Source organism: Oncorhynchus nerka, linkage group LG27, assembly GCF_034236695.1.
Source record: "Oncorhynchus nerka isolate Pitt River linkage group LG27, Oner_Uvic_2.0, whole genome shotgun sequence".
Taxonomy (NCBI): Eukaryota; Metazoa; Chordata; class Actinopteri; order Salmoniformes; family Salmonidae; genus Oncorhynchus; species Oncorhynchus nerka.
This window is the reverse complement of record NC_088422.1, coordinates 76,285,873-76,308,769: the sequence shown is the minus strand read 5'-3', so window position 1 is coordinate 76,308,769 and position 22,897 is coordinate 76,285,873. Positions and strand designations below refer to the sequence as shown.

The 22,897-nt window shown below is 43.1% G+C and overlaps 1 protein-coding gene across 1 annotated transcript in view; it reads right to left on the bottom strand.

Moving 5' to 3' along the window:
* The window catches only part of LOC135565125 (transcription factor SOX-6-like), a 189,963-nt gene that overhangs the window by 30,831 nt on the left and 136,235 nt on the right, over window positions 1–22,897 (bottom strand). The window contains exon 6 of the mRNA XM_065011167.1: window positions 16,465–16,554. Within this exon, the coding sequence (XP_064867239.1) occupies window positions 16,465–16,554 (90 nt within the window). The remainder of the gene's footprint in view (window positions 1–16,464; window positions 16,555–22,897) is intronic.

The window sequence follows — 22,897 nt, the reverse complement described above, 5'->3', positions numbered from 1 at the left end:
CGGTTTCCCAGGCCTGAATTGACTTCTTATTCACCTGACCACTTGTTGTGAATGCCTTATCTGTAAAAATGGTACACTCAACAGCGATTTTATTCACCTTTGGCTGTGTCCATAAAGAAGCAGCCTTCATAGGTCACCAGTATCTACACGGCAGAAGACAGCGAGTCCAGGGACGGGGGGATGGGCACGGGGGGACGGGCACGGGGACGGGGCAGGAGTGGCAGAGAGAGAGGTACTCTAACAGCAAAGCAAACATCTGGACTCAATAGTGTCCTGTCAGGATCCAAGCTCTTCTCTGATGTTCAGTCAGAAACCAATGATAGGATTGCTTGTTAAATGTGTGTGAGTGTGCGTGTGTGCATGTATCCTGACTTCCAGGAGCAGGCCAGTGCTCGGGGGCCACAGAGGGATCAGTGGGCTCTAGCCTGGGGGCCATGTGTGGGGAGTGCAGGTCTGCAAAAACACTAACAGAATACTAACAGAGGGCTCATTGTTTTGATATTGGGCGGCATTGTGGGGAGCTCAGGCTGAGCCTTGTACCAAGACAACAGGCTGCCCTCTGTACCAATACAACAGGCTGCCCTCTGTATCAAGACAACAGGCTGCCCTCTGTAACAAGACAACAGGCTGCCCTCTGTACCAAGACAACAGGCTGCCCTCTGTACCAAGACAACAGGCTGCCCTCTGTACCAAGACAACAGGCTGCCCTCTGTACCAAGACAACAGGCTGCCCTCTGTACCAAGACAACAGGCTGCCCTCTGTACCAAGACAACAGGCTGCCCTCTGTATCAAGGCAACAGGCTGCCCTCTGTATCAAGACAACAGGCTGCCCTCTGTATCAAGACAACAGGCTGCCCTCTGTACCAAGACAACAGGCTGCCCTCTGTACCAAGACAACAGGCTGCCCTCTGTATCAAGACAACAGGCTGCCCTCTGTACCAGGACAACAGGCTGCCCTCTGTATCAAGACAAGTTGGTCCGGTATTGTCTTGTCTCTACTGTATTGTCTTTACTGTATTGTCTTTACTGTATTGTCTTTACTGTATTGTCTTGTCTCTACTGTATTGTCTCTACTGTATTGTCTTTACTGTATTGTCTTTACTGTATTGTCTTGTCTCTACTGTATTGTCTTTACTGTATTGTCTTGTCTCTACTGTATTGTCTCTACTGTATTGTCTTTACTGTATTGTCTTGTCTCTACTGTATTGTCTTTACTGTATTGTCTTGTCTCTACTGTATTGTCTCTACTGTATTGTCTTGTCTCTAGTGCATTGTCTTGTCTCTACTGTATTGTCTTGTCTCTACTGTATTGTATTGTCTCTACTGTATTGTCTTGTCTCTACTGTATTGTCTTGTCTCTACTGTATTGTCTTTACTGTATTGTCTCTACTGTATTGTATTGTCTCTACTGTATTGTCTTGTCTCTACTGTATTGTCTTGTCTCTACTGTATTGTCTTTACTGTATTGTCTCTACTGTATTGTCTTGTCTCTACTGTATTGTCTTGTCTCTACTGTCTTGTCTCTACTGTATTGTCTTGTCTCTACTGTATTGTCTTGTCTCTACTGTATTGTCTTGTCTCTACTGTATTGTCTTTACTGTATTGTCTCTACTGTATTGTCTTGTCTCTACTGTATTGTCTTGTCTCTACTTATTGTCTTGTCTCTACTGTATTGTCTTGTCTCTACTGTATTGTCTTGTCTCTACTGTATTGTCTTGTCTCTAGTGCATTGTCTTGTCTCTACTGTATTGTCTTGTCTCTCCTGTATTGTCTTGTCTCTCCTGTATTGTCTTTACTGTATTGTCTTGTCTCTACTGTATTGTCTCTACTGTATTGTCTTGTCTCTAGTGCATTGTCTTGTCTCTACTGTATTGTCTTGTCTCTAGTGCATTGTCTTGTCTCTACTGTATTTTCTTGTCTCTCCTGTATTGTCTTGTCTCTCCTGTATTGTATTGTCTTTACTGTATTTTCTTGTCTCTACTGTATTGTCTCTACTGTATTGTCTTGTCTCTACTGTATTGTCTTGTCTCTACTGTATTGTCTTGTCTCTAGTGCATTGTCTTGTCTCTACTGTATTGTCTCTACTGTATTGTCTTGTCTCTAGTGCATTGTCTTGTCTCTACTGTATTGTCTTGTCTCTAGTGCATTGTCTTGTCTCTACTGTATTGTCTTGTCTCTCCTGTATTGTCTTGTCTCTCCTGTATTGTATTGTCTCTACTGTATTTTCTTGTCTCTCCTGTATTGTCTTGTCTCTCCTGTATTGTATTGTCTTTACTGTATTTTCTTGTCTCTACTGTATTGTCTCTACTGTATTGTCTTGTCTCTACTGTATTGTCTTGTCTCTACTGTATTGTCTTGTCTCTAGTGCATTGTCTTGTCTCTAGTGCATTGTCTTGTCTCTACTGTATTGTCTTGTCTCTAGTGCATTGTCTTGTCTCTACTGTATTGTCTTGTCTCTACTGTATTGTCTTGTCTCTAGTGCATTGGCTTGTCTCTACTGTATTGTCTTGTCTCTAGTGCAGTGTCTTGTCTCTACTGTATTGTCTTGTCTCTAGTGCATTGTCTTGTCTCTACTGTATTGTCTTGTCTCTACTGTATTGTCTTGTCTCTAGTGCATTGTCTTGTCTCTACTGTATTGTCTTGTCTCTACTGTGTTGTCTTGTCTCTACTGTATTGTCTTGTCTCTACTGTATTGTCTTGTCTCTACTGTATTGTCTTGTCTCTAGTGCATTGTCTTGTCTCTACTGTATTGTCTTGTCTCTAGTGCATTGTCTTGTCTCTACTGTATTGTCTTGTCTCTAGTGCATTGTCTTGTCTCTACTGTATTGTCTTGTCTCTAGTGCATTGTCTTGTCTCTACTGTATTGTCTTGTCTCTAGTGCATTGTCTTGTCTCTACTGTATTGTCTTGTCTCTAGTGCATTGTCTTGTCTCTACTGTATTGTCTTGTCTCTAGTGCATTGTCTTGTCTCTACTGTATTGTCTTGTCTCTACTGTATTGTCTTGTCTCTAGTGTATTGTCTTGTCTCTACTGTCTCTATTGTCTTGTCTCTAGTGCATTGTCTTGTCTCTAGTGTATTGTCTTGTCTCTACTGTATTGTCTTGTCTCTAGTGCATTGTCTTGTCTCTACTGTATTGTCTTGTCTCTAGTGCATTGTCTTGTCTCTACTGTATTGTCTTGTCTCTAGTGCATTGTCTTGTCTCTACTGTATTGTCTTGTCTCTAGTGCATTGTCTTGTCTCTACTGTATTGTCTTGTCTCTACTGTATTGTCTTGTCTCTAGTGTATTGTCTTGTCTCTACTGTATTGTCTTGTCTCTAGTGCATTGTCTTGTCTCTCGTGTATTGTCTTGTCTCTACTGTATTGTCTTGTCTCTAGTGCATTGTCTTGTCTCTACTGTATTGCCTTGTCTCTACTGTATTGTCTTGTCTCTAGTGCATTGTCTTGTCTCTACTGTATTGTCTTGTCTCTAGTGCATTGTCTTGTCTCTACTGTATTGCCTTGTCTCTACTGTATTGTCTTGTCTCTCCTGTATTGTCTTGTCTCTCCTGTATTGTCTTTACTGTATTGTCTTGTCTCTACTGTATTGTCTCTACTGTATTGTCTTGTCTCTAGTGCATTGTCTTGTCTCTACTGTATTGTCTTGTCTCTAGTGCATTGTCTTGTCTCTACTGTATTGTCTTGTCTCTATTGTGTATTGTCTCTTGTCTTGTCTCTCTGTATTGTCTTGTCTCTCCTGTGCATTTTTTCTTGTCTCTACTGTATTGTCTCTACTGTATTGTCTTGTCTCTACTGTATTGTCTTGTCTCTACTGTATTGTCTTGTCTCTAGTGCATTGTCTTGTCTCTAGTGCATTGTCTTGTCTCTACTGTATTGTCTTGTCTCTAGTGCATTGTCTTGTCTCTACTGTATTGTCTTGTCTCTAGTGCATTGTCTTGTCTCTACTGTATTGTCTTGTCTCTAGTGCATTGGCTTGTCTCTACTGTATTGTCTTGTCTCTAGTGCAGTGTATTGTCTCTACTGTATTGTCTTGTCTCTAGTGCATTGTCTTGTCTCTACTGTATTGTCTTGTCTCTACTGTATTGTCTTGTCTCTAGTGCATTGTCTTGTCTCTACTGTATTGTCTTGTCTCTACTGTGTTGTCTTGTCTCTACTGTATTGTCTTGTCTCTACTGTATTGTCTTGTCTCTACTGTATTGTCTTGTCTCTAGTGCATTGTCTTGTCTCTACTGTATTGTCTTGTCTCTAGTGCATTGTCTTGTCTCTACTGTATTGTCTTGTCTCTAGTGCATTGTCTTGTCTCTACTGTATTGTCTTGTCTCTAGTGCATTGTCTTGTCTCTAGTGCATTGTCTTGTCTCTACTATATTGTCTTATCTCTACTGTATTGTCTTGTCTCTAGTGTATTGTCTTGTCTCTACTGTATTGTCTTGTCTCTAGTGCATTGTCTTGTCTCTAGTGTATTGTCTTGTCTCTACTGTATTGTCTTGTCTCTAGTGTATTGTCTTGTCTCTACTGTATTGTCTTGTCTCTAGTGCATTGTCTTGTCTCTAGTGTATTGTCTTGTCTCTACTGTATTGTCTTGTCTCTAGTGCATTGTCTTGTCTCTACTGTATTGTCTTGTCTCTACTGTATTGTCTTGTCTCTACTGTATTGTCTTGTCTCTACTGTATTGTCTTGTCTCTAGTGCATTGTCTTGTCTCTACTGTATTGTCTTGTCTCTAGTGCATTGTCTTGTCTCTACTGTATTGTCTTGTCTCTAGTGCATTGTCTTGTCTCTACTGTATTGTCTTGTCTCTAGTGCATTGTCTTGTCTCTACTGTATTGTCTTGTCTCTACTGTATTGTCTTGTCTCTAGTGTATTGTCTTGTCTCTACTGTATTGTCTTGTCTCTAGTGCATTGTCTTGTCTCTAGTGTATTGTCTTGTCTCTACTGTATTGTCTTGTCTCTAGTGCATTGTCTTGTCTCTACTGTATTGCCTTGTCTCTACTGTATTGTCTTGTCTCTAGTGCATTGTCTTGTCTCTAGTGTATTGTCTTGTCTCTAGTGCATTGTCTTGTCTCTACTGTATTGCCTTGTCTCTACTGTATTGCCTTGTCTCTACTGTATTGTCTTGTCTCTAGTGCATTGTCTTGTCTCTACTGTATTGTCTTGTCTCTAGTGCATTGTCTTGTCTCTACTGTATTGTCTTGTCTCTCTGGAACAGGTTCTAATCTAAATGCTTAAACTTAATGTTTCTTACGTAAAAAGATTTTCAGTAAGCTGATTTGGACAGTGAATCTTGTTAAAACAATTACAATCAGCCAAAATATGTTTTTATAAGACAAGATTGTAAAACATAACACTGAATGCCTAAAATTGATTTGACATCAGATTATCTATGTTTGACTTGACCTGAGCAATGTCTTCCCTGTACATCAGCATCACCACATCATACTACATATGTTTTTTGTTGCCCTGGTTTGGTGTAAAAATCATTTTCCTCCTGCTCTAAATTATGGATCAGCTTTAAAATGCAGATAAAACTTTTATTGGGCGGTGCAGTATAGGACAGCGGCGGTGTTTGTCTGACCGGCCTGCTGACAAAGAGGCAGTTTCCTGCATATTGCATGGCTCTTAACAGCGGTGGGGCCAAGCCAGCCCGTTAACGTGTCTCCTCACATCCCGTTTGCAGAGGGAGATGGACAGCCGAGGGATGCCTCCTCACTACATGAAGCAGCCTGGTTCCTCACTTCTAATGTGTTGTGACAATCTGGGAGCGCTTCCTCATTCTCCCACCCTGCCTCAGGCTGCTGGGGCTGGATCAGGCTGCTTCCCCTGGCTGGGAGTGGGTCAGAAGGACAATAGCAGCCTGCAACAGGAGCCAGTCTGGCCCAGGATGTCCCTTGAGCGGGCAGGTTGGAGGGTGGGCAGGTGATCCTGTGCTCTCCCCTCATGCTCATGGAGAACATGCCAGACTGACACTCTGGAAGAGACAGACAGCAAAGTTCACCACCTCATTCAGCATTCACCTTTTCAGACGCCTGCCTCTTTTAAACGTCACAAAGTAGGGCAGAAAACATCAACCAAACGAGCAACTAAATAAATGATAAGAGAAAAACAAGCGGGCCTTGGTTGCTGGGAGGGGAGTCGGGCCTTGGAGTCTGTGGATAAAAGGCACTTTGTAGGGGTGTGATTTGTTCTGTCCAATACCCACATCTCCCTCTCTTGGCCCCCTTCGCTTTCTTCTAATCAAGCAGTCTCTAATTTGGGTTCCAAGTCCAGCACCAGGGAAAAGAAGGAGGCTTGTTACTTTGAAGAGTCCCTGGTGAGTAACGCAGATAAAAGATTCAGGCACAAAAAAGGAGAAAAGAAACGGGGGTGAAGAGAGAAAAATCACAAGGCACCTTATTCTGTCCCTTCCTTTGGTTAGGACAGCTGAGCCATTATGACCCAATCTGAATGACTTTTTTTTTACACCAGAACACTGCAATTTCTTTGTCCCTCCATCAGTCAGCTATTGTGGATCCTCCCATATGCTGCCAGCCCATCCTAAGTCAATGAAGACTTGTCTAAATGCTGCAATTGTTCGGGGCTGTGTCCGGACACACACTGCACATAGCTAGCATGCCTGGCGTGCTGAAGGCAGGAGCTGACTGGGATGCTCATCCACATGAGAAAAGTTAACACCTCTGGCTGAATGTATGTACTGCACAGACACAGGCATGCAGGCACGTGCACACACACGCACGCACACAGTATACACACACACACGCACACACGCACACACACACACACACACACACGCACACAGTATACACAGTACACACACACACACACATACAGTACACACAGGGTGATGATTCTGTAGCGCTGGTGTGTTCAGTGCAATACAATTTGTAACACTAATATGAACTCAGTAGTCCTCTAACCCCATGTTCATGTCTTCTAAAGAAGAAAAAAATACAAAGATACAATTGAATTACTGCTAATGGAATCTAGTACTGCTTCCTGTAGCCTTGCAATGAAAGAATTTTTTCGGGGCAGAGACCTTGCTCCAAAAGCAATTAAATCCTAATTTTGAATCAACACAAATACACGTTTGCACATACAAACACAAACAAATACACAGACACACACAACAGAATGTTTACCAGTAAAAATCATGGTGAGGATGACTATGCCTTTCAAATACCATTCATATATTAATGTCAGTAAATCTACATTATTATACATTGTGACTGCTAAAACAAAATCTTTGTCTTGTGTAGCCTAAATAATCCATAGGATAAAACAACTGGCTATGAGCCTGCTAAGCAAGCACAACCCGAGACAACAAAAGGGTATTTGACGAGCTACAGAGATTTGACTTAACCTTAACTATGTTTTAGGCTTGTATATACGCTTGTTCAGAAATGCTCTAAGGCCATATGTGTTTCAAGTAAAAACGGTATTAAAGTACCTGGGTGCCCGAGTCAGAACGAACAGAGACAATATGAGTAGCAGCTGTTTTACCTGGCCTGCTGCCTCTGTGATGATATAAAACTGTTCATCCTGCCAATAAACCATCATTAACAAGCATGAGTAAGGACACATCAACATGTCAGGCTATGGCAGCCCAGACCATCAATCCTCACAGCCTTAGATACTGGACTACATGGCCATGAATTCCCCATGGAGTGGTTATCCATCAGCAGGGAACTGCTAGAAACAGACACCATCAAAAACCACTGGGAAGTGTTTGCTTATGCTGATGTTGGTATACTGTACTAAACTCATTTGGTGTGTGTGTGTGTGTGTGTGTGTGTGTGTGTGTGTGTGCGTGCGTGCGTGCGTGCGTGTGTGTGTGCGTGTGTTTGGGGGGATGTTGCACACCATCCTTGTGTTAATTCTATATCCCTATATAGACATAATTTCTGCATCTATATCAACGTCTCCCCAAGTGTTTAACATATGTTTTCTAAATATTTCTCAAAAAATGTTTTGATTGACGTGCCAAGTGGTTAATATTAAAAGCGCATTCATCGGCCTGGCGTTCACACTGAACACTAATGCAGGCTAATAATACAACGACGGAAGAGGCCTGCCTCTTCAGTGTAATTATGCTAATGTGAAGCCTCAGCACTCCATGGTGTATCAGTGGCATCGGACGAGGTACTTCATCAGAGCTCGACGAAAGCAGCCTTACAGACCTGAACAGATACGACTGAACACTGATAACAGACTGCTATCTTCACAGAGGGAACCATAATGCCACCCAGAGACGAGACAGTTCAGTCTGTGTTTTCAACAGGAACCATTATCGAAGCAGAGGACGGACTGTAATTAAAGGGATCTGTAGAGCGCTGACCACACTGGCAAGTCATGTGACAAAGCTTGAAGCACACAACGAGGTACACTAGATTTTCTCCATTATCCAGTCATCCCTCATGACGTGTATGGTAATGACCGCTTCCTGCTTTCATGTAAGGAGAAGCACTTCTAGTCCAGGTTTATTATAAAATGCTACAAAACACTGATCAACTTTCAGGGCCTCCCTCCCTCACATCGGAGTTGTCTAGAGAACGACAAAAGGAGCTCTCGGTCTGAACAATGGTCAGGAAAACCTTGGAACGGAAGGGAATGTGTGTTTTCTTGCATTGAACCACTGGTCTTGGCTATAACTTCATGCATCTACACTCGTTTATTTAGAACCATAATATGAGGGATTGCATCTCATGTTCTTTTCTTTCTGTCAAGTGTCATTGTGCAGCGGTGAGGACGGAGTCAGGCGCAGGACACAGAACTGAGTAAAATAACGTACTTCACTCGAAAAGAAACAACCATAAAATTCCACGCAGGGAAAACACACCATGACACAGCAGTCCAATAACACTCAACAAGGAACAAACACGCACAAAACATATTGGGAACCAGGGTGTGTGTGTGTGTGTGTGTGTGTGTGTGTGTGTGTGTGTGTGTGTGTGTGTGTGTGTGTGTGTGTGTGTGTACATGCGTGTGTGCATGTGTGTGTGTATTAGAGGTTGACCGATTAATCGGCATGGTTTTCATTACAATCGGTAACCAGCCTTTTTTGGATGCCGATTATGGCCGATCACATTGCAATCCACTAGGAGGCTGGGTGGCAGGCTGACCACCTGTTACGCGAGTGCAGCATCAAAAGGACCTTGTGGCTGCAAGGAGCCAAGGTAAGTTTCTAGCTAGCATTAAACTTATCTTGTAAAATACAATCAATCTTCACATAATCACTAGTTAACTACACATGGTTGATGATATTACTAGGCTAACTAGCTTGATCTGCGTTGCATATAATCAGTGTGGTGCCTGTTAATTTATCATCTACTCACAGCCTACTTCAACTTCGCCAAAAAAGCACAATCGTTGCACAAATGTAGCTAACCATAAACATCCATGCCTTTCTTAAAATCAATACACAAGTATATTTTTATAAACCTGCATATGTAGTTAAAAATTTAAATAAATTAATGTTAGCAGGCAATATTAACTAGCAGGCAATATTAACTAGCAGGCAATATTAACTTACATAAATATGACATAACATTGAAAGTTGTGCAATATAACAACAATATTTAGACTTAGGGTTGCCACCCGTTTGATAAAATACGGAACGGTTCCATATTTCACTGAAAGAATAAATGTTTTGTTTTCGAAATGAGTGTTTACGGATTTTACCATATTAATGACCAAAGGCTGGTATTTCTGTGTGTTTATTATATTATAATTAAGTATATGATTTGGTATTTGATAGAGCAGTCTGAGTGGTGGTAGGCAGCTGCAGGCTCATAAGCATTCATTCAAACAGCATTTTAATGCGTTTGCCAGCAGCTCTTAGCAATGCTTGAAGCACTGCGCTGTTAATGACTTCAAACCTATCAATTCCCGAGATTAGGCTGGCAATACTAAAGTGCCTATAAGAACATCCAATAGTCAAAGGTATATGAAATACAAATGGTGTAGAGAGAAATAGTCCAATAATTCCTATAATAACTACAACCTAAAACTTCTTACTGGGAATATTGAAGACTCATGTTAAAAGGAACCATCAGCTTTCATATGTTCTCATGTTCTGAGCTAGGAACTTAAACGTTAGCTTTCTTACATGGCACATATTGCACTTTTACTTTCTTCTTCAACACTGTGTTTTTGCATTATTTAAACCAAATTGAACATGTTTCATTATTTATTTGAGACTAAATTGATTTTATTTATGTATTATATTAAGTTAAAATAAAAGTGTTCATTGTTCATTCAGTATTGTTGTAATAGTCATTTATTACAAATATATATATATAAACATTGGCAGATTAATCGGTATCGGCTTTTTGTGGTCCTCCAATAATCGGTATCGGCGTTGGAAAATCATAATCGGCCGAACTCTAGTGTGTATGTGCACGCGTGTGTGTGTATGTGCGTGCGCGCATGTGTGTGTATGTGCGTGTGTGCGTGTGTGTGTATGTGCGTGCGTGTGTATGTGCGTGTGTGCGTGTGTATGTGCGTGTGTGTATGTGCGTGTGTGTGTGTGAGCGTGTGTGCGTGTGTATGTGCGTGTGTGCGTGTGTGTATGCGTGTGTGTATGTGCGTGTGTGTGTGTGAGCGTATGTGCGTGTGTGTGTGTGAGCGTGTGTGCGTGTGTGTGTGTGTATGTGCGTGTGTGTGTGTGAGCGTATGTGCGTGTGTGTGTGTGAGCGTATGTGCGTGTGTGTGTGTGAGCGTATGTGCGTGTGTGTGTGTGAGCGTATGTGCGTGTGTGCGTGTGTGTATGTGCGTGTGTGTGTATGTGCGTGTGTGTGTGTGTGTGTGAGCGTATGTGCGTGTGCGTGTGTGTGTATGTGCGTGTGTGTATGTGCGTGTGTGTGTATGTGCGTGTGTGTGTGTGTGTGTGAGCGTATGTGCGTGCGTGTGTGTGTGTGAGCGTATGTGCGTGTGTGTGTGAGCGTATGTGCGTGTGTGTGTGTGTGTGTATGTGTGTGTGTGTGTGTGAGCGTATGTGCGTGTGTGTGTGTGTGTATGTGCGTGTGTGTGTGTGTGTGTGTGTGTGTGTGTGTGTGTGTGTGTGTGTATGTGCGTGTGTGTGTATGCGTGTGTGTGTGTGTGTGTGTGTGTGTGTGTGTGTGTGTGTGTGTGTGTGTGTGTGTGTGTGTGTGTGTGTGTGTGTGTGTATGTGCGTGTGTCTCCGTGGCTGGTGGTAGATCAGTTGAGGGGCTGGCTCCGGAGCCGTAGCACTAGAGCAGCTGTAGGGGGAAATCCAGTGTGACATGTACTAACCCAGCCCAGACATAGCAGCCAGTGCTTAAGCAGCATTACACGGCTGTGAGGATGCAATTTACTTTGCGGCTGGGAGACTGATACATATTCCATTTACTACACTTCTATAAGTGAGAGAGGTGTAATATTTGTCAATCGTTAAAATAAGGATTGCTAGTGATTCCTGGTAGTAACTTAAGATATAAATTGATTATTGCATTCTTAATAAACGGGTTACCTGTGTGTCTGTCAACCAAGAACGAAGCTAATTATTTGTAGTAATAGTAAATATAATTTGGTAAATGAAATGTAAACACACTGAAATTTGGAAGTAAAATGTAAACATGATTTTAAGTGTGAAATGTATTAAATTATTAAATGTGCAGCCAGTCATCCAGAGGCCCTGTCTGGTCAGAGAACCATCCCCATGCCTGGTTCCATGGCACAGGGCTTCTGCCCACACCGACACCAGCAGCGGCTGACCCAGACACCACCAAACCCACTCCTGTCTGCCTGTCTCCTCTCAAAACACAGAGCCAGGAGGGAGAAAGAAAGAGCGGACAGACAGACAGACAGACAGACACACACACACACAGACACACACACAGACACACACAGACAAGGTGTTCCTTTCTGCAGCCGACGCCACAAGCTAAATTCCTCAATTCATTAAGGGAGAAAAACAGAGGGCATTAGGCCCATACATTCATTTCGCAAATGCAGTCTGAAGAATAATGATTTACGGTGTCTCATATTTCACCTGGGTACACAGGGCCAACAGAAGACTATTGAAGTGTTGGGAGAAAAATGCAAACTGTGGCACTTTTGAATTGGGGGAATTGGAAGGATATTTCAGTGTGTGATGGGTTGAGGTGGTCCCTCCCTCCGCTCTAAATAGAGGTTTCACTATCAAACATACACAGCTCTCTCCTCAAAATACACATAGCTGTATAACACAGATTCACTAGGTCATTTAGACTTCGTGACAGTCACATTTACCACCTTACATTCAATTCCACTAAGAAGCAATGTATAATATTTTGAGATAGATTTGTTAATGTTTATGCACTGTTTATTAGTGACATTTTTAGTTTTTACATGGTGTGAGTATTTTGTGTGAGTATTTTGAAACAGGGTAGTATTTTAGAGCTGGAAACTAGAGGATTTATATTGATGGGGTTTCACAAAGAAAGAAACATGAAATGACAATGTTTTCCTGTGCCGATAGAAATGTGCTCCCACTTGTGATTCCGCGTGTATTTGCAGATATAGTGTGGAATCTCCATTGGCATTCGCTCTAGACTTTATTAGAGCCATTAAGAATGAAGCTGAATGTTAAATATAATAATCATGTTTTGAAGTAAACCCAGCTGGCTGAACAACCCCAGCTCTCTGGGAGAGAGGACTACTATGGGAGAAGCAAGGCCAGGTAGGAGCAGCATCAAATCAGTCTCAGCTGCGGCCCTGCCCGGCCTCACTCCTCGCTCTCCCCTTAAAGAGCTTCTACTTATCTGTCTGCCACAGGACTGTCAATGTGCACCCCGCCTCTGTCACATAGACAGCATTCACAAATTGATTATGAAAGTGCAAGAGGCTTGATTTTAGTTTATATAGAATTGAAGCTGCCATTTTAACGCAAATGTACAATGCTTAGCTTCCTTTTTTATCAAACCTTCCGAGAAAATGAATGCAGTTTGTGTTCCAATTTAACTACCACATTTTTTCTTCAGTTGAATAAATGCTTTGGCGTTTTTCCGGGGGCTGTCGGACACTGGATGGCTACAGGGAAAGTTAAACAGTCCTGCAGTGTGTGGGTCTCAAAGGCCCTGATTGAGTCTAAATGAAAGCCACACTGCACAGGGAGAGCTTATTTGACCAAGCCTTTCCCCCATAAACCTGCATTCACATTCCAATGGAATTTACATTAAATACATGCACATCACCTGAATTCTTCAACTGGCATATGTGAGGCACGGAGAGAGGCTAGCTAAAATCACTCCGGTTTTCCTCCAAAATATCACCCTAAAACACAAAAAAAGTCTATGTTTTATTGTATAAAGGAGGGTAGGGCTTGTAATGATTCAATTAAATCAAACAACCACAATAGGCACCTCCCCATCATTGACCATTTAAAAAACAATTTACAAACATAAACAGTATAGCCAGAATAAAGGACAGGAATACTGGAAACATACTATAGTGTATGAGATCTCTCTGCCGTTGTGGCACAGCTTTCACAGAAAGAGATTCTCTTTGAAGGACCATAATTAAAACAGCCTCATGTCTGAGCAACCATGTCCCAGGTCTCTCTATCTTTCTCTGTGCTCTCTCTCTCCTCTCCCTCTATCCTGCTTTCTTCCTCTCTCTCTCTCTCCCTCCCTCTCACTCTTTCCCCCCACACCTCCCTCTCTTGCTCTGTGGTTTTGTTCAGGAGATCTCATTTCCCTTCTCACCGTTCCTCATGATTGACAGCTAAGCTCAGGTATGAAAACAAACAGTTACCCCTGGAATCGGCTGGTGAAAAGTAATCCACCACTAATACTCCTTCACAAACCGTTCCCTCCCTCTCTCTTCCTGCAGCTGTTCATCTCTCACAGCTTAAAGGACAAGGCTGATAAACATCTGACATCATTACACCCAAATCATTGTATTCTCTATGTCTCTGTTAAGCAGACTTCCTAACCTGTATTGATGGAAACCGTTCAAACTGTCTCCATTTTACTGGAAGTACCAGTATCAGTTTAACCACATACCCATTCTAGTGCAGGAAAGCACATGACAATAAACTATAACTATGTACGTGAGGCACTAAATGCTTGGTTGCGTAGAACTGGGTGTAAGATAAAAGAAAGCCAACCTCAGATGTTTTGATACCATGTTATGTTGACTGTACTTTGTGTTTTACCCCAAGAGCATAATGTAGTCTGGGCATGTCTGAACACAAATGCATAGTGTAAAAGAATGCACTTCTTTTCATTGGTGAAGTGAAGCCTTTGGTCAAAATTCTGTTCCACCTATTGTCTTCTCCTGTGTGATAATTCCACTGTGAGTCTTAACCCAGCAGATTCCTCCTCTTGCAACTACAACAGTACGACAAGGTGACAGGTTCATAAGGTGGAAAATATGGAAAGCAGTTGAGCAAAAACTACAGAGACTTTTAGATTCTCTACCGCTGATTGAAAGGAAGGCAGCCTTGTGAGGAAAGAAACGTACAAATTACCAGTCTTTCGGTTCAAAAGGGACAGAATTTTATATTTAATTCATTTATCTTTGAACATCAAAAGCAATCTTTTGTAACAACGGAACAATGCCACAAAGGATGTAGTCTAGGTAGAATGTACAATGCCATTGGTTCCAGATTTAATGTCCGCTGAGTAGAGAATGAGTATCAAGGCCACTGAGGCAGTAGGTAGCTTTTACGGATGTTAGCCTTTATCCAGCGCTGTCCTCCGTTAACTTAAACCTACCGGCATGCTTACCCTTTGTATGGATTTTAACCTAACAATTAATACTCTGATTCATCATAACACTTTAGATCGTAATCAGAAGGTGTTTTCTGCTTGGTGCCTTTGTTTGTGGTTTAATTAGGAGGACCTTGTGTGTCTCCAACCCTGGGCTTCTTTTTAATTGCCAGTATTTACATCCGGCAGACTTCAAACGCAGAAAGAGACATTTGTAAGGGGGAGCACAAAGCAGTCCTTTGAAATGTCTACAGTCATATGAAATGGCAGGCTAATTAAAAACCTTAGACAGCCTACCGGTGTGATATGAAAAGTAGTTATATTTCTAAGTCTAGTGTTCACTGTGTCTCCCTGCATGTGAGTCAACAAAGGCCACAGTGGGCATTATCAGGCTCCCTCGCTACCTGTTTACACCGCTGTGGAATAACCTCACCCGTACCATTTATCAAACAGAAAAATGCCCTGTCATTTAAATAGATCTGCTTTCAAAAGGCTAAATCATTTTAAACATTTGTTCCACTGCACTTTGATCTACAGGATCAGCTACAATGAATCTGGTTTACCAAGACATGATTCATATTTCAGCTCATTAAGGTTATTGACCATGGATATACTTATTACAACATGCATTAGTTATTGTCTTCCCCGGCACACAGAGAAAATGTCATCCCATAATTAAAACCAAGGACAAATATTATTTATGATTGCCAACCATATGATTAAAAGAGCTATTAAAGTGGGAGTACATCATAAAAAAATGCAAAACATTTCCAGTGCACGCGCTAGCAGAATGCTACTTTCAGATGTCTTTGAATAGTTCTGATGACTACAATTGTGCATGATGAGCAGAGCAGCATCGTCTTTGTTCAGCTTAAATGACGTGGATATATAGATATGAGTATATTCATGTAAATATTAATAATACAATCATTAATATACACCATTTTGTGTTGTGAGATACAGGCTTGAGAGTATGGGTGTTGGCAGGGAAGTGAATGATAGAGAAAAGAAGGAAAGGTAGAGAGAGAGAGAAAGAGAGAGAGAGGGGTAGAGAGAGAGGGGTAGAGAGAGAGAGGTAGAGAGCTGGAGACTGGTGTTATCGGACAGCTGGTAGTGTGCCTTCCTCTCTGCTAGCTACATAAACACTTTTTTAGTAACAGTCAGTGCTAGGAACTGGACCTGCCGCCTGCCCAACCCAGGCCCACCTTCCCTGCGCATAAATACAGATTTGGAGGCAGAGCTGGGCTGTGCAGGGTGTTCACTACCAGACTCAAGGCAGAATTCCTTTCAGATGTGAGAGACCTAGAAGAGAGAGGGCTCTCCTCGTCTCTGCACTTTCCTTCCTCTCTCTTCTTTCCTCTCTCTTCTCTATCTCCCCTCATCTCTCCTCTCTCGACATGAACCCACTGCATGAGTAGGAAGCAGTGTCTCTAGTCTTATAGTTTTATATAGCAGACCACTGCCTAGTCTCTAACAGTAAACCACAGACACAAACAAAATGACAGACTGGGAAATGGGGTTGGAATTTAAAGAGAGGGCTCTGGACAGAGGCATTTTGACATAACAGATAAGGAAAGTGCAGAAAATAACTAGGGAAGGCAGCCAAGAGCTTTTGTCTAATTTCAGAGTGCAAGCCTGTTTCTTAGATTATGTATAGATTATGTATGTCTGATAGGAATAGAAGGATTTGCTAATCTCACTTTAAGACACTCTTTACAAGAGAGCGCTGCGGTTGTGAGTGACCTCAGCATCAAGCTTACCTTTAACTTCTCCCAGAAGATCACCGGTGTCGAGCCTTTCCATCTTCTCTTTCCAGTCTTTTGACAGAAGTGTTTCCATGCAACTGGATTCTGAAAGACATGGGAAAGAAAAGAGACCTTTTAAAATGCTTTCATTTTCAAATTCACCTCTCCAACGGATTTCTTTCAGGAAAGGGTACATCAAATCCAAATTAAATTTTTATGTATTTTGATTTTTACGATAATATTTTGAAGGTTCCAATTTCATTCATGTAATTTCAGTTTGAATTGAATTACTGGTATTTGTATAACAATGAAAAGGAGCCTGAACTTTTTCTTCTCATAACAAAATGGAGGTAGAGGAAATATGTTTCTAATGAGAGGTGCTTTCTCTGTTGTCATTCACATGCCAAAAGTGTCCGTTTCTCACGCATGCCTCAGCACTCCAGTAATACTAACACAACTAACACACCCATCAACACTCCTTGTCAAAACTAGCTGTGTATGTTAATGCACACATACACACTAAAGGTGTCCTGTCCCCAATGGTCAAAATAAAACATTGACAGCTTCTTGGTTAAAACAAGACAATGTCACTTGTCATTCAGAGTGAATATTATTAATTACAACTAAAAACCATTCACTTCTTTCCCAATTGAATAGCTCTAATTACTGATGGTAGATTAAAATACATTCACTCTTGAGCACCTATTGAGGACGGTAAAAGGTTAGACAGATAGATGGGGTGAGAGAGGGGGGAGACAGACAGTATAGCCATGGTAAGGGCAGAGACAGTGCAGGGACATTAAGAAGGAGGTAAGGGGTGAGACAGGGTGTGTCCAAGCGTTCTCACAGCCACCAGTGATGAAAACAATTAACATTTGTCCGGCTGACAATGAATCAGTGGAGGAATGGCTGGAATCTGCCATGCTGTCGTTGGGGTAGCTGATAAAGAACACACTGCTGGCCCAGCCGACCCGGGCCTCGCCGGTCCCCGCACTGCGCAGAGGTCAGCCTGTTCCCATCAAACACCACCCATCCCCTCTCTCCTCCCATCCCCTCCACCTCCCTCCCCAAGTCAAACTGCAGGCTCCCAGGCACGCTGCCCCCTGTCTGAACTGCACTAAGACAGCCAGGCCACTATACCAAGATCCAGGATGAGCACTAAGCAGGGCCCTGCTGTCTGTCTATCTATCTGTCTCTCTCCTACTCACAGTGGGGCTGTCACTGTGGACTTACCCACCAGCTGATGCCTGACTTACCCATCAGAGCAGTCCTAGATCTCCTCTCATACCTTCATACTGCTGGTTAAGTCTTGATATATAGTTAAGACTGCATGTCAACTTTTCCGGAATGATGTCTACTCTCTAGTAAATATAGAACCATGCTGCTGTTGTTTCTAAGTCGGGCTCCGTGTTAACTGACATGACTGTTCCTGAAAACAGGAGCCCTAAACAGATTGTCTTCAAGTGTCATGTTGCCCGAAGATGACATCATGGAGTGTAAGACAGGGTTTGTTCACTCTGAAAGGGAGTGAAGGGCAAACAGAAAAAGCAGACATAGTTGCAGTTCACAGAAAGCATTGGGACTCCATCAGGAATGGTTTAACCACTCTCCTGACAATGGCTCATTTGTGGTCTCCTTCTGCCAACTAAAGGGTACAATTCATAAGAACATACTTCTGGATGCATTCAGGGATTGTCTTAGGAGTGCTTTGTGTTTTCAGGTTATAGTAGTCATCACATGCTCTGGAGGCAGTGGAACGAACAGAATACAATTATCATCTAGATCTGTTGTGTAAAGATGTATCATTATACAATACATTTGATATTTAATTTAATTGTTAATTTTTCAGATATACTAACTTACATTATACTGTACAAAATAGGAGACATGCGAGAGAGAGCGAGAGAGAAAGAGAGCGAGAGAGAGAACAAGAGAGAGAGAGAGAACAAGAGAGAGAGAGAGAGAGAGAGAGAGAGATCCTAAATGGTTTGGATCATTCTCCCATTATTATCGACTCTCTTCCTCTGACTGAGGAAGAGAGAGGATTTAGAAAGTAAACAGTTTAGAAAGTACACAGCTGATGATTCCTTTTATCTGGGGTGTAATGTCTTCACCCTTCATCCACAATCCAAACATGATACCTCACTATGAAAACACATCAAGTTCAGAGGGACTGGGAGGCTGGGAGTAATAGGGGCTCAATGGTTAGCCTGCCTCTGTTTAACGTTGGCTTTCAAAAAGATCAAGCGGAGTGGCCATTTTGTTTGATTGTCCACTTCCTCCGTGGCAGAGGCCAACAGGACATCACAGGCTCAGGTCACTATAACATTACTTCTGCTTTATTGACTTTCCAATCCCCAACTCACAGTTTGTCCCCCTGACCCGGGATGAGAGCGGTGCAGTGTGTGTGTGTGTGTGTGTGTGTGTGTGTGTGTGTGTGTGTGTGTGTGTTGACTCCCTGCTTCCCCGCCTGGCAGTGGGATCACATACACACAGGGGTTGAGGGCAGGGGGAGTGACTGAGCTCCGCTCCTCTTCCATGGGCCTCACCCCTGGGTGAGCAAGCTTCCTCTCCCTCCCGGACATATCCCCATCAACACACTCCCCCAGATAACCCTCCCAGGACAGATCCCCATCAACACACTCCCCCAGATAACAGCCCTCCCTCAGTACAGATGCACAACAACATCAACACACTCCCCCAGATAACAGCCCTCCCTCAGTACAGATACACAACAACATCAACACACTCCCCCAGATAACAGCCCTCCCTCAGTACAGATACACAACAACATCAACACACTCCCCCAGATAACAGCCCTCCTCAGTACAGATACACAACAACATCAACACACTCCCCCAGATAACAGCCCTCCTCAGTACAGATACACAACAACATCAACACACTCCCCCAGATAACAGCCCTCCCTCAGTACAGATACACAACAACATCAACACACTCCCCCAGATAACAGCCCTCCCCTCAGTACAGATACACACAACATCAACACACTCCCCCAGATAACAGCCCTCCCTCAGTACAGATACACAACAACAAACACACTCCCCAGATAACAGCCCTCCCTCAGTACAGATACACAACAACATCAACACACTCCCCTAGATAACAGCCCTCCCTCAGTACAGATACACAACAACATCAATACACTCCCCCAGATAACAGCCCTCCCTCAGTACAGATACACAACATCAACACACTCCCCCAGATAACAGCCCTCCCTCAGTACAGATACACAACAACATCAACACACTCCCCTAGATAACAGCCCTCCCTCAGTACAGATACACAACATCAACACACTCCTCTAGATAACAGCCCTCCCTCAGTACAGATACACAACAACATCAACACACTCCCCCAGATAACAGCCCTCCCTCAGTACAGATACACAACAACATCAACACACTCCCCCCCAGATAACAGCCCTCCTCAGTACAGATACACAACAACATCAACACACTCCCCAGATAACAGCCCTCCTCAGTACAGATACACAACAACATCAACACACTCCCCAGATAACAGCCCTCCCTCAGTACAGATACACAACAACATCAACACACTCCCCAGATAACAGCCCTCCCTCAGTATAGATACACAACAACATCAACACACTCCCCAGATAACAGCCCTCCCTCAGTACAGATACACAACAACATCAACACACTCCCCCAGATAACAGCCCTCCCTCAGTACAGATACACATCAACACACTCCCCCAGATAACAGCCCTCCCTCAGTACAGATACACAACATCAACACACTCCCCCAGATAACAGCCCTCCCTCAGTACAGATACACAACAACATCAACACACTCCCCCAGATAACAGCCCTCCCTCAGTACAGTACAGATAACAACAACATCAATACACTCCCCAGATAACAGCCCTCCTCAGTACAGATACACAACATCAACACACTCCCCCAGATAACAGCCCTCCCTCAGTACAGATACACAACAACATCAACACACTCCCCCAGATAACAGCCCTCCCTCAGTACAGATACACAACAACATCAACACACTCCCCCAGATAACAGCTCTCCCTCAGTACAGATACACAACAACATCAACACACTCCCCCAGATAACAGCCCTCCCTCAGTACAGATACACAACATCAACACACTCCTCTAGATAACAGCCCTCCCTCAGTACAGATACACAACAACATCAACACACTCCCCCAGATAACAGCCCTCCCTCAGTACAGATACACAACAACATCAACACACTCCCCCAGATAACAGCCCTCCCTCAGTACAGATACACAACAACAGCAATACACTCCCCCAGATAACAGCCCTCCCTCAGTACAGATACACAACAACAGCAATACACTCCCCCAGATAACAGCCCTCCCTCAGTACAGATACACAACAACATCAACACACTCCCCCAGATAACAGCCCTCCCTCAGTACAGATGCACAACAACATCAACACACTCCCCCAGATAACAGCCCTCCCTCAGTACAGATACACAACAACAGCAATACACTCCTCTACCGACTCAGGCAGAAATAAAATGTTGTATTTATTTATTTTATTTTAATACACAAACACACACTCACAAACTCATGTTAATATATACACACTTGCTTTCACACAAACCCACACACAGATGTATGTACATACACACACATCACCACAGATGCTGCTCCAGCACTTGATCATTAAGGAATGCACCAACTGTTGTAGATAATATGGTGCCAGCTCCCATTCTACTCCACCCCTCCCACTTTTCCCTCCTCCTCCTCCTCCGCCTCCTCCCCTCCCCTCCCCTCCCCTCCCCTGAGAGTGGCCGCTCCCTGACTCCTCCATACTGCACCTCCATCCCCAACCCTGGGCCAGACACAGCCTGCCAAGCCCTCACACAAGACAGCCTACAGCTGGAATGTGTAAGAGAGCCTGCCTGCCTGCACTTTCTCTTTTCCACCTGGGAGAGTGAATAATGGCCTGGATTAGTGTATAAAATAACTTAGAAACACCTTTCAATGCTCCAACAGCTTAGAACCAAATAGGCATACCCAAATGAAAATATTGCTGTTATAATTTTCATGCAGGCATACTTTAGGAAAACACACACAAAATGGCTCAGTCGTCTGGCTTATTTCACAGCGGTCTTAGAAAGGCTAAACCATTTTTAGAGGAATTTAGATTAATAGTAGTGTGCGTGTGTTTTTCTGTGTGTGTGTGTGCTGTTTTAATTTCTCAAATTCCTGTCCGTCTTCTCTTGGGAGATGAAACATGCCAATGGAAAAAGTGCTTCATCAGAATACTAGTTAGTGTCATATTAAGATGTGAGCAGTAGGTGCACAGTGTTCATTTTTAGCACTTGTAACAAATCATACAACTATCACACCTCATTGGTCTTGTAATCAAAACCAGATATGTTTCATAGGAAAAGGTAGAATATTCAAATCCAGGTGATTTATATTGAAGATCTTAAAACCAACACCATGTTTATATTGTAGGTTGCATTGGGGCTGACAATATCAGTGGGTTTTTGTCTATCTTTGTGGGGATAGAGATACCAAAGTCCTCAGAAAATGGAATAATGTAGTTGGCTTGTCATTGAAAAAAGCTTAAATGAAGATAAATGAAGAGTCCCATTGAGCTTATTTTCTATTTTCTTAAAGGGGACTCTTAAAATATCTCCCTCTCTCTTTCTCCCTCTCTTCCTCCCTCTTTTTCTCCCTCTCTCCTCTGAGATAAAATGCTGTACAGCTCTGGAGCAGTCCATTGAGACAGGATGAGAATGGAATGAAAACAATAGCTCTTATCAGACTCTTATTTACATTTTCCCAGCGTCCCCGCGGCAGACAGCTCAGCTTGTCACTGAGCCCGGCCGGCCCCACTGGACCCGTACCAACTTCCTCCGTCCTCCGGCCCCGCCGATACCACAGGCCCCTGGGGACCCTGGCCTGGCAGCAACCCCCACTGCTCTGCCACTAGCACAGATAGCAACATACGAGACAAAACTACTCTAGAATGTTTCCGGAATGTGTTCCCCTGGAGGAGGAAGTGGGGAGCGGGCCCAGCCCCCTAAGACTCTCTGTTCTTCCTCATTGTGTGTTCTCTAGGGCTTTACGGAGCTGGATACAGGCCCCACCCCGTCTCCACTTCTTCCAAGTTTCTTGCTCGTTTCCTAGCAGGCACCATGTTGCAATGTAAAGCCTGCCAATGACCCGATACTGCCAACTACAATATGTTTCTATCTACTATCTCCATTGTGATCTGGTACATAGCTTGTTCATGCAGCTATCCTGTAATTTGTCTGATGTGGGTGAAAAGTCAGAGGGATTGAGACACCTAGAGCAAAGATGAGCTGACTACATTAGACTTAGTCTTTCACTACATTCAAACAAGAACTAATGGTGCTCATAAATCTGAACAAAGGGATGTTTCTGGGCTAGTGTTTGG